At 41.7% G+C, this 12,990-nt stretch overlaps 1 protein-coding gene across 7 annotated transcripts in view; it reads left to right on the top strand.

The window, feature by feature from the left end:
• The window catches only part of LOC144503689 (lysosomal cholesterol signaling protein-like), a 65,488-nt gene that overhangs the window by 26,458 nt on the left and 26,040 nt on the right, over positions 1–12,990 (top strand). For all 7 annotated transcript variants that reach the window (XM_078228422.1, XM_078228419.1, XM_078228421.1 and 4 more), the window contains exons 3-6: positions 1,799–2,198; positions 6,131–6,296; positions 7,041–7,196; positions 10,201–10,284. In XM_078228422.1, the coding sequence (XP_078084548.1) occupies positions 1,799–2,198; positions 6,131–6,296; positions 7,041–7,196; positions 10,201–10,284 (806 nt within the window). The remainder of the gene's footprint in view (positions 1–1,798; positions 2,199–6,130; positions 6,297–7,040; positions 7,197–10,200; positions 10,285–12,990) is intronic.

The raw sequence follows: 12,990 nt of genomic DNA, 5'->3' as shown, positions 1-12,990 counted from the left end.
TTTTCCATATTCCATCATAGTGCAATTGCCAATCAGCTGCCTAGGCCCCCAGCCTTCGAATTTCACCCTGAAGCCACTCCGTGGCCTGATTTTTCTTTTTGTCTGTCACACCCGTGCACTCGACAAGCCCAGGAGCAAGCATGAAACACACTTCCTGCTGTGATCGGCCCCAAACACAATTTCACGCTGGCTGGGCAATTAACGGCCAGCCAGCGTGAAACGTGTGCTTTGAAAGGCTGCACGCTGGCGGGGAAGAAGGTGGGGCACCAAGAGAAGTGACGGTGCAGGTGGCCATTTCCAATGAGCTCCTTGAAGGCTGATAGCTGCCTCAGGTGAATAAACACAAACGCTGCCTGGCCGAATGGTCCTTGTGCCAAGCATAAAAACACACAGGCCATGTAAAATTAGGGCCAGTTGGACTCTTAATGGGCATAATTGCCCTTTCAATTATCAGCGGGAGAGCCTCTAACTCTCGCACATGCCCACCAAACGTAATATCGCACAAGGGCGCCATGACATTGGGACATGTGAGCACCGTGACGTCAGGACGCATGGTCAATGTCTTGTGCGATTTCATGCACATTTGGGTCGGGCGTGTAAGGGGAAGTTTTTGCTTCCTATCAGCATAAAAGACAAGCAGACATGAGTACAGTACAAAAGGCAACACAAGCTTTATTCCCTGTCCAAAATAACAAACTACAGGCCTGGGGGAAGACAGCTGCTAGCCAACTGCTTCCCCTGGCCATTGTGCGCTTTACAATTTATAGGGTTTTGAACTTCGCGTCAAACATATGATAATGGACTCATTCAAAGCGGTTGCTGATAGCGTGAATGGGACCCACGTGGGTTGTTGTAACACTAAGCAGTGACACAATAGCAAAGTATTGAAAAGCCATTATAGATAGGTGGAGTTGATCTGTGGCTAATGGTGAAGTGATCCTATTTCTCCTGGGTTGATCTCTTTCTGGAGGGTTCCCTTTGTGATTTGAACTTCTTGCATAATCTAATCAGTTGAGCTATTGTCTATGTTTCCCTGCCTGGAGTCTAAAGTGATTAAGCCTGTCTGAAGTGATTAGGGGGTGCAAGGAGCCTCTCCATGAGTCATCACATTGCTGTGAGCGGCTGACAATATTTCCATCATTCATTGCCGGGCAAAATAAATTCAATATAAATGCGTAAAAATGTCCATGATATTAAGCATAAAAGTCATCCCCTTCAGGCGCACGTCCGCTCAATTCTGTAAACTTGTGGCCCACCTCTCTACTGGGTCTCCTCCATTAATACGTTCCTTAATACCTACCCTTTGACCAAGCTTTTAATCACCTGTCCTAATATCTCCTTATGTGACTTGTGAAGTTTGGCTTGATATAATTTCTGTGAAGTACGTTAGATTACATTAAAGACATCACCATTCAAAGATGCAATATAAATGGAAGTTTTTGTTGACATGCTCCGTAAAGATATGATGATTGTTATTCATGCAAGTCTTTGTCTCTTGGACTGGTTGTGAAAATTGGGGACCTTACCAAAGGGGTAAGGTTGGAAGAGAGTAAATGTCTTGCTGGGGACAAAAGTATTAAGTATTTTGGAGAGCAGGTGGTTAAGCAAATGAATAGCTACAAAGGTAGGATGGGGAACTGGGGAATTAAACATCAGAGCTTTCTCCTAGTGTGGATAATTTTGTGAAGATTATGACATATTGAATAATTCATTTTACAATGCAATTACATTATATAAATCTGCATCGCCAGGAATTTAATATTCTGTTATGGTAACCTAATGGTTTTCTGTGTTTCAGTTGAAGCTCTGTACAGAGACACATACCCCGAATACCTTCAGTACATTTACCTGGTGGCTCCCATATCACTGATGTTGTTAAATCCAATTGGTTTCATCTTCTGTGAAATACAGAAATGGAGGGAAAACATAAACACTCAACAAAGCAAACTGAAGACTGTTGCACTGGTACTGTTACAGGTTTTTAAAAACCCAATTGTTTTTATGGTCGTTGTTGGAATTTGTGGGAATTTTATCTTTGGACAAAAGATCCCGGTGATTATTGGAGAATTTCTGGATGGTCTGGCAAGCTCTTTCAGTGGTTCAGCTCTCTTTTATCTTGGACTTACAATGGTGGGGCAGATCAAGAAGCTGCAAAAAAATTCATTTGTTGCAATTATTCTCCTGATCACAGCCAAACTGTAAGTAGAAAAATCTTGCCATCTGAAATAAGTACAAATAGTGCCTGATTCAATTTATTTAAATTTTTTATACTGTGCATGTAATATGGTTGTGAAGCATTTTTAATATTGGGATGCCTCTTGTGAAATCAAAAAGTGTTCGCAACTGCCTTTTCCCTGTATTCATAATGTGTCTGTGACTGATGTAACAGAGGAAAAGTGTATTTTATCAGAAATCAGAAGGCAAGTGAGAAGTATCCACCCTTAAGGTTAAAAGGAGAAAGAAAAGGTAGATAAATAACACAGGGAATCTCTGTCAGTCTGGAATTGTCCAATAAGTATACAGTTTGAAACCTATGATGAGGACATGAACTAAAACACAAGGGAGGGTTATCCAAAGGAACAGCATGGTATTTGAATTCATTGGGTGTATCTTATGCCTTTCCCCATGGTGAGTTTGGTGGAAGGGGCATTTAATGAGTGAGGAGGGTGGTGTGTGGGGACCCCAATTAATTCCATGGTGGGAAGGCCTGTGGATGGCCTTCCTACCCCCCACCAATTGAGGCCCTAAAGTGGACAATAAATTCCCACTTAAGGGCCTCATCCTGTTGTGTTAATCACCATTGGGGAGCATGACAAGAGCACTGGCATATTTGCTTGCTGGTTGTCAGGAGGGAGGGCTTCTTTGTTTCAAAGCACTTGGTGTCTGATTGAGGAGCCCAGCACCAGATAAGAGGGGGTTGGAAGTTTGGGGGAGGGGGCGATTTGGATGACTGCCCTTACTACTGACTTCAACCAAGCACCCTTTTCACTCACCTGTGGCTGGGTCTCTACTTGACTTAATGCCACAGGTCAGTGTAATACTGGCAGCAACCACCATCTGCCTGGTAGTACCAAAGAGCTGCTGGTGAATCCGTCCTTGATCCCAGGTGAAGACCTACTACTGTTCTGTCAAGTGCCTGAGGAGCAAAGATGCAGAGGGCTTTCCTAAAAAGAGGCGATGCAGGGATCTCGCCTGGCTCCCAAAATCATTCGACCTCCTTTTGAGATTCTTTGGGACAGGATTGAAGGCCAGGGGAAAACTCCCATTGGGTCTTTCGGAAACCAACTTAAAACTATTTTAATAGAAATTATAGAAACCCCACAGTGCAGAAGGAGACCATTTGGCCCATCAAGTCCACACTGACCACAATCCCACCCAGGCCTTATCCCCATAACCCCACATATTTGCCCCGCTAACCCCTCTAACCTACACCTCCCAGGACACTAAGGGATAATTTAGCATGGCCAATCAACCTAACCCACACATCTTTGGAGTGTGGGAGGAAACCGGAGCACCTGGAGGAAACCCTCGCAGACACAGAGAACATGGAAACTCCACACAGACAGTGACCCAGGCCAGGAATCGAACCCAGGTCCCTGGAGCTGTGAGGCAGCAGTGCTAACCACTGTGCCATGGTGTCGTTTAACACTCCATTCTGGATTTAAGAGCCTTGACTCCTGTTTCCTTAGCTGCTAGTAACTCATCAGGGTCAGTGAGGCGAATGCACAACAGGAATAGCTTCTTCAATGAAACTGAGAAGCTGCGAAGGCTTTGATCAATGAAACAGAAAAATCCCGAGCCAAGGCTAGGGAGAGACTGCTGTTCAAAGCAATTCTTCTCTCCGAGAATACTTCCACTGCTTGACAGGTGCTAACCAACTTCTAGGAAGACACGTCATCTATCTAACACTTATCTTATTTTCAGCTGCACTTCCCAGCTGGGCATGTATTTCCAGTAATATGATGCTTGTCACCACAGGGTCACTACATGGTACCTTTCCATGCACCTTTCCTGCCTTTGGTATCCTGAATTCTCTTGGTGCATTGTCCCCAGGTTGGAGGGACTACAATCCTGCTACTTGGGAAGCCCATAGTTAGGAAATTAATGCCATGACTTTGAAAAAAGGCATCAATAAAGCCATCCATTAGTCAGATGGGTTTCTGACCTACAATTAGGCTGGCATTTCAACAGCGACTAAGTGCAGAAAAATGTCACCCTTTGTTTTATAGCCATGACTGGGAGTCCTGAATGAGATCTTACAGAACACAACAGGGAATTAAAGAACTCGTGAAATGTGACCAGAGGTTCATGTAGCTACCAGTGCCATAGAAAAGAGTAAAATCAACATATTGTACTGAGTTTAAAGAGATGGAATATATATTGATATATAAGACTTTGAGAATAGTTAAAATAGATAAACATGGAATAGGAGAGATATTTGGATGGATTAGACAATGGCTAAGCCAGAGAAAGGGAAAGGTTGTTAATGGAACTTCAGAAACATAAAGGGATCAGTGATGGCAGGTTGCCATAGGTTAGTGCTAAGTGATTATTTTTAAAACATACATAAATGATTTTTCAAACTGGGGACAAAAATAAAGATGTCTACATTTAGAAAAAAAACACCAAGTTGGAGGAAAATGCAAAAATACAAAGGGATCTGGTTAGGTTGGAAAGGTGGGCTAATGAGCAGCAGATGGCATTTAATGTGTGCAAGATCATGATTAAGATTTGGAAGATAATCCAATGTTTCCAGGTTACTGTATTGGTAAATATATTCCATTTCATAGTAATTCAGTCTTTGTGAAACATGCAAATAGGTATTACAAATCTAAATTATCTTTTTTCTTCTCATTTATGCTATCACATTGATTCTCTTTTCCCTATTCCTGTTTTTCACTTATTTTTGTATTATCTTTTTCTGCACACAAATACTGTACTGGCAAGGTGGCACAGTGGTTAGCACTGCTGCCTCACCGCACCAGGGACCTGGGTTCGATTCCCGGCTTGGGTCACTGTCTGTGTGGAGTTTGCACATTCTCCTCCTGTCTGCGTGGGTTTCCTCTGAGTGCCCCAGTTTCCTCCCACACTCCAAAGATGTGCGGGTTAGGTGGATTGGCCATGCTAAATTTCCCCTTGGTGTCAGGGGGACTAGCTAGGGTAAATGCGTGAGGTTATGGGGATAGGGCCTGGGTGGGATTGTGGTTGGTGCAGACTTGATGGGCCAAATGGCCTCCTTCTGCACTGTAGGATTCTATGAAATACTCTACCCTGCGAGCTCACACGTTAGGGACGAGTTTGAAGGTAGGGACGGTATTTAATTATGGAGCAAGATAGTAGTATGGGTACCCAACCACCTTCCTACCTCCACCTGGTTCAGTTTGTAGCGGGAAGGCTTGTGGACAACTCCCTTCCCCTCCTCCAATTCTTCCATTCTCCACCCAGTGGGTGAGACCTCCATCGCCAGCATTAAATTTCAACTTATGTTTTCTCTATTTCCGCATGCTCACACTCTCCATGTGCCTTCCCTTTCACACATCTGTGCTCTCGTGCTTGCATCAATTTTATCAATTTTCATTTTTCTCTTGTGTTTGCTTTAACTCTCCGTTGTGCACTCCCTCCCCGTTACATGGTATGCCCCAGTCTCAACTATTAGCTCATGCTCACACACACACACACCACTACTTCTTTTCACTTTTTAGTTGGCCCTTTCTCACAGTCCATTATTATCTGTTTCTTTTCAGTTGAGTGCACTCTAAATCATGCTTGTTCTTATCTCACACAATCCTGTATGGATTTCTGGTCTCTCTTTTCCTGTCTTGCGCCTTCTGTGTAGTCTTTCCTGTCTTCTGTGCTCTTTCGCTTGCTCCTCTCTTCCCTTCATTCTTTGTGCACCTTTCCCATTGCTCACTCCTGTGTTCTTGTTCTTTCTTCTACTACCTTTGTATATTCTCTGTTTCCAGACCACAGTGTTGAGTGATTGACAGAATAGTCTGGATTTAACAATTCACAGAAATTCAAGTTAGGAAGTTCAGGTGACAAATTTGAAAATTATCAAACTTCTCAAAAGGGCAATATGATGAATAATTTATTGTTTAATTTTAATATATTTCTGTTCTAAAATTCATAGATTGGTCCTTCCTCTCATCAGCCGTGAAATGGTGGAATTACTAGATAATGGCAGTACTGAAGCTAACTACACCAGTCTCTCAAACTATGCATTTTTATATGGTATTTTCCCAACAGCACCAAGTGTAGCTATATATGCAAGTCAGTACAATATGGAAATTGAAATTGTAAGTATGTAGAGAATTAATCACATGTTTTAAATTTCAGAAATGAACAGTTTTTACAAAACAGAGCTGTATTAAGGATATCGATTTTTTTTTTTTTAAAAAGTGGGTATTTAAGAGTGGGTATTCTTTTGAGTTACGTGTTCAGCTTTCATCTGACTCTTGGTTACTAAGAAACCCGAGCCTCAGTAAAATTTAGAATGGATACTTCTCTATAGCTCTTGGGGCCAAAGGGAACAAGGGATATGAGGAGAAGGCGGGATCAGGATATTGAATTTGATGATCAGCCATGATCGAAATGAATAGCGGAGCAGGCTTGAAGGGCTGAATGGCCTACTCCTGCTTCTATTTTCTATGTTTCTATTCTCTATGTTTCTATATGCCTAATGTACTCTATCCAACCAAAGCCATAGCTGGAACTCTCCGGCCATTCACACCAGTAGGATCTTCTGGTCCTGTCGATGGTGCACCACCGCCATGTATTTCCCAGCAGCGAGAGGTGCATTCACCAGAAAAACCCATTAACAATGGCGGGACCAGAAGAGCCCGCCAATGACAGGTCATCTCTTGCCACCATGAGACATGCAGCGTGTTTCTTTTCTGTGGAATTATTGACTTTTGAGGCCTAAAGACAGAATGTAGAGGAAGCACTCATTTAGCTAATCGTGACTCAGTTAAATAGCATGCATTTTCTTCTGCTTCTGCATCACAATTTATGAATAACATAGATATGAAATTATTTTTCAGGTGACACCTGGGATGGTGATAAACACATTTGTATCTGCTCCCATTATGTATGTGTCCGCATGGCTTTTGACAATTCCGTCTATGCATACATCTGTATTGCAATCTGCAATTCGGAGCATCAGCTTTGACATAAGCATAGTCACTCTAATTTTTCTGGTTAGTATATGACTTGTGTAAAACATTCCTTTCTAATATTACACATCTGCTGAAGCATACTATCACTGCTCTTAAGTTATTTGTAGTTGGTAGTAATATTGGTTTCATAATTTATGTGACATTTTGAGATGTTGGCTGACTTGCAGTTTAAATTGCAGCTAAGTATGATATAATTAAAGCCTCAATAATTCACTGAGCATTATCTTTATAGATAACAAAGTTTCCAAATTCCAGCAACACCAGTGCAATACTGTCAAACTCCAAAACTCACCAACCTGGTTCTGACAAAGATCAGGATCATCCCCCAGTTATATCAATGTCCTGAACTGTCCCTCAGTGCAGCTAAATCACATTCTTCGTAACCACCAGATATTTATCTCCAGTCGCTAAATGCTAGGTATTCACTTCCAATGACATTGATAATACTTCTATTGTTATAAAACCATGACCTTTAGTTACTTATATAGACACACATACAATATATATACAAAAATATTTCTATGCTCTTCTCATTAACCTTACCATTATAAATTCCTATGTCCATATTTGTCATGGAAATTAAATTACTTCTGCACGCCCTGGTCCAATATCTCACACGTTGTAACCCTTCTTCAGCTGAAGACTACATTCAGCTTTAATTCTGTGCAGAGACACAAGCAATTAACTAGTATAGAATTGGATATAACCACAGTAGCAGCATTGAAAGATATGTTTCCCATTAATTTCAGCTAAAAATTGAGGCTCTCAAAATTCAGTTGTTAACATTTGAAAATAGTAGGTGGAATTCTCCCAAGCCCCCTCTGGCGTGATCTTCCGCTACCAGATTCTCTGTGCTGCTAATGGGAAAACATGCCAGCGTGAAACAACTTAATGCAATGCGGCATGCAGATGTCGGGACTCACCTGAACAATGCCTGGCACTTCTTCCGGAGTTCAGGTTGGAGGCTGTCTGCAACTCTGGAACACCCACAGTAGTGGGTTGGGGGTGCATCTGCAGGTAGACCGGTGCCTTAGAGGGAGTCCATTTGCCAGCTTCAGAATGCTCCTGGACATCCATCATCATTTTCAGGTGGTCCACCTTCTTTCTTCAATAGTGGGCCAGTGATGTTGGGCACCTTTTCAACATGACGCCTGGACATGACAACGGACTACATGCCATCTAGGCCTGAATGCGGCATGAAACACCTGGGTGCATAGTCAATGAGTGTAACACCCCAGACCAGGGTGAGGGTATTGTAGGCCCGAAGGTGGGGCTAAAATATATATATATTATGTACATATAAGTGATGGCAAAGCATGCAATGACACCTTCTTGCAAAGGTGTTTATTTATACACCAAATCCCGGTGCAAAAATATATACTGTGGAGAAGGGGATAAAAGATTATTTACAAGATGTGACCGACCAAAATAACAAACAATTGATCAGACACAAAGTAAGCATTTCAGCAGTATGGTTTAACAGGTATAAGCTATTGTCTCAGTTCCAACGGACTGCCTCTGCCAACCAGAACATCTCTCTCTCTACACATGGAAGAGTTCAAAACACACACAAACAATACCATAAATGCTTCAAATAACATACACCATTATAATCACATGTAAATTAACAATCCGGATTTTAGATCCACAAAAAACACAGAATAAACCTAAATACAAGTATAATGGCACCATAAGTTAATAAAACACTTTCAAAACTAGCCACAACCATGGAATCTCCCAACCACGGAGATCTGACCATGTGCAACCTTTGGACAGGCACTATATCCCTGGCTGCCTACAGTTGATTTTGGTGCTTACACAAGAAACACGGAAGTAACAGTGAAACAGCATTGCAATGAACAAGACAAACAAACTAAGAATGCCAAATGTGGGTTTTTAAGAATGTGCCAGAAGGCAGGTGGTGGGGCCGTCTGTCACAATGAGGATAGGGCCAGAAGATTAGGTGTGTTTTCCTGCTAACACTCCACGTTCCTGCTCCCACCACAGTACTTAGTCTCAAACTGAGAGAATCATATCCTGATCTATTTCAGCATTGCCCTCGACAGAACAAACCCACCCATTTATCTTCAGTAAAATAAAATAAACATGCAAGTACAGTATGAAACCCAGTTGTGAGAAATGTTGCATTAAAACTTTTTTTGCATTGTCCCTTCCCCATCAATTTGTATGTGACTCTTGCACTCACATACACTCCTCCACCACTATTTTGATATGATGGGGGCGATTCTCCCATCCCAACGCGCTAATTTTTTAGCATGTCGGACCGGGAGAATTGTGTATGCGCTGATACGTGGGATTCGCACATGCGTTCCCGACGCACACGCATCTCCCAGCGACGGATATCCAGCACGGTCGGGACCATGTTGGAAACCAGCGGGAACAGTAGGTAAGTTAAAATTACATTCAAATAAGATTAAAATAAATGTCATCATTGGGCCTGTGACTGAATTCTCCAGGCCCGATAGCATCTCCCACCCTGGCAGGGTTTAGAGTAGCTCCCCACTTTCGGGGAAGTAGCCGGCAAGGGGGGTGATGTCCCCTGGGCATGGGCACCCTGACAGTGCCAGCCTGTGCCCCCGGCACTGCCCAAGAGGCTAAGTGCCCATGATCTGGGGGCACCTTGGCACTGCCCACTGGGCATCGGGTAGTGCCAAGGGGTGGGGCCTATTATGGGGGTGGGGCCAGTGAGGGCAGGGCCTCGGTAGGTGTGGAGGGTCCCGCTGCCACTCTGCATTGGAATCCGGTCGGGGCAGGAGGGAGGCCGGCAATCGCGACGGGCGGCGAGGGGGTCTGTTATTTATGACAGTTCTGTCAGAAATAAACAATTTTCTCTGAATTACCAAGGACAATGCTGTGAGAAATCACTTATTTATACATTAGTTAATATTAACCACTCAAAAAGCTTTGATTTGTCAAGGATATTTTTAAAAACTCATTAGTTCAGCATTTGCAATTTCAATTTGAAACCATTTAAATACTTACACAACTTTGTTCTTTCATATAGGTTTGGTCTGTGGCTGTTATGCTTCTGAGTAAGAAATTTAAGCAGTTGCCACACTTACTCTCTGTTAATTTGCTGCTTGCCCAGGTAAGGACCTTAAATTATTAATTATTAGGAACAGGTTTTGTGGCATGACATATTTATTTAGAAATGGGCATTGCATATTTTCTGCAGGTACTGCAACTTAAGGACATTTTAGCAGAATGGATCAAGTCCCATTGTTGGCCGAACAAGCTGGTCCAGAACTTTCACTTGCTGACAGCAAGACTGATTCGGCAATTTTACCACAGGCAGCATCTTAATTGGCCACCTTAAAGACTGCCATCCAATGACTGCTGTTCTTCTCCCCCCATAGAATAGCCCTTATGTAAATTGGCTGCTGGTCTCCATGAGGCTGGCAGCTGAACCAGCACAGAGTCCACCACAGAGAACTGTCCTCAATGATGTGACTGCATTGGGAGGCTATTCTGATGCAGCTCCCTGGCATTTTACTGACACTCAGCACCCCTTCCAGCTTGTCCAGGATTGATGTCAGAAGGACAGGTAGCTAGAAAATGGAGGCTCTGTTAATTAGGGATGACATTAGTACAATAGAGAAATGACCTTGATTCTAAAAATCAAGATTTAGAATATATTTGGGTAGAGATAGGAAATAGCAATGGAAGAAGTCATTAGTGGATGTGATTTGTAGGACCTTAACAATGACAAAACTGTAGGATGGAGTATACAGGAAGAAATAATGGGGGCTTGTAAGAAAGGTACTGCAATAATCATGGGTGATTTTAATCTACATATAGAGTAGATGAATCAGATTGGCAAAGGTACGCTGGAAGATGAGTTCATAGAATGTTTAAGAGACAATTCCCTTAAAGCAGCATATTCTAGAGCCAACCAGAGAACAGACTATTCTTGACCTGGTAATATGTAATGATGTGGAGATGCCGGCGTTGGACTGGGGTAAACACAGTAAGAAGTTTAACAACACCAGGTTAAAGTCCAACAGGTTTATTTGGCAGCTAATTGTGTGGCTTTTGCTACCATATAAACCTGTTGGACTTTAACCGGGTGTTGTTAAACTTCTTACAATATGTAATGAGACAGGATTAATTAATGACCTCATTGTGAAGGAGTCTCAAGGCAGCAGTAATCATAACATCATTGAATTTCGCATTCACTTTGAAGGTAAGAAGGGCAAATCTAAGACCAGTGTTTTAAACTTAAATAAAAGCAATTACAAAGGTATGAATATAGAACCGGCTAAAGTAAACTGGGAAATTAGAGTGAAGGGTAGGACTTTAGCGGTGTAGTGGCAGACATTTAAGGAGATATTTCATAACACTCAGCACAGATACAATTCAGTGAAAAAGAAAGAATCTGAGAGAAGGATGCACCATCCATGACTAGTTAAAGAAGCTAAAATGAGTGCCAAATTGAAAAGAAAAGGGTAGAATTCTGCAGAGTAGTAGTAGGTAAAAGAAAATTGGGCAGAATTTAAAAAAAAAACAAAGAATGACTGAAACAAGATGAGGGCGAAGTTAGAGTATGCAATAAAAATATAACAAGAGTTTCTACAATTTTTAAGAAGGAACAGAGTAATTAAAGAGACATTTGCTCCTCTAGTGTGAAAATAGGGAGTCAATAATGGAAAATGAGGAAAAAGTGAAAGCATTGAATGTATTAGGTGAAGTGGATTATTCCCTTGCGTTAGTTCTTACTCCATCTGTCAGAAGCCCAGTCTGGTCACTTTAACCATCAGCACTGAGTGGGGGCAATACCAAATCATTCTTGGTGATGGACATTGTAGTCCTACACACACACACACACACAGTACATATTGTACCCTTGCTACCCACAGGAATTCCTCCAAGTTATGTTTAACATGAAAAATTACTGATTCATCAGTGGAGGAAACACGCTTTTCCTTGCTATATTTCACTTGAAACCATGAGACTACATGGGATCCAGAATCAACATTAAGGATTCACAGGTCCGTTCCCATCTGACTATATACCACTGTGTCCCACCTGTGGTGATTCTGTCCTGTCCGTGGGGAGGTTATAACAAAGAAGAAGTTGACAGGTGGCTATGATGCTGTGAATCTGTTAATGTACATTGAGGGGAGCTGATTTCTAAAAATATTGAAGTTATTTGACACCAAAAAGATATTTTTTAAGTGCTCATTAAACTGATTTTTTTTCTTGAACTAACTTTGAAAATGAAACAATCAATACAGCACCCCTGATACCTATAGTTGTTAGAAGTTGCAATACCTTGAAAAAGTATATTAAGACTGAATAGAGAAATGAAAAACAGGCTTGGAAGCACTTTAGTGCATTACTCAATAATAATATTGTGATGGCATCCTGTAATATTCATTGAAGCATAGTCGAGATGCATATTGCTAAATCTGCATTATAAATGAGAAAAGAGAGAATAAAGAATAATGTCTTATTGCAATACTTCCTGCGTTGAGCATATTTTTAAAGAACCAGGTTAACCCACATATGTGGCCAAATCCTGATCGCATCAAAAACTTGCGAAATTAATTGACACAAGAAGCCTAAACAATTGGATGCAAAATGGTTAATAATAATGAGTGAAAGAAAATGGAGGCTTCATTTTCATAACAGACTCTATGACTGAAATTATTTGGTGAAATTGACCTCCATTTGCTTTGTAACCATTGGCCAAAGATGCTGAGAGTTGATATTAGGATAAATGGTTGATGTACTCAGTTGAAACAATTGTACATTTATGCTACAACCAAAGGAAATTAAATGGAGTATTTGCAGT

Source organism: Mustelus asterias, chromosome 14 (assembly GCF_964213995.1).
Source record: "Mustelus asterias chromosome 14, sMusAst1.hap1.1, whole genome shotgun sequence".
Lineage (NCBI taxonomy): Eukaryota > Metazoa > Chordata > Chondrichthyes > Carcharhiniformes > Triakidae > Mustelus > Mustelus asterias.
The sequence above is the reverse complement of the archived record's forward strand: the minus strand, read 5'-3'. Positions and strand labels throughout refer to the sequence as shown.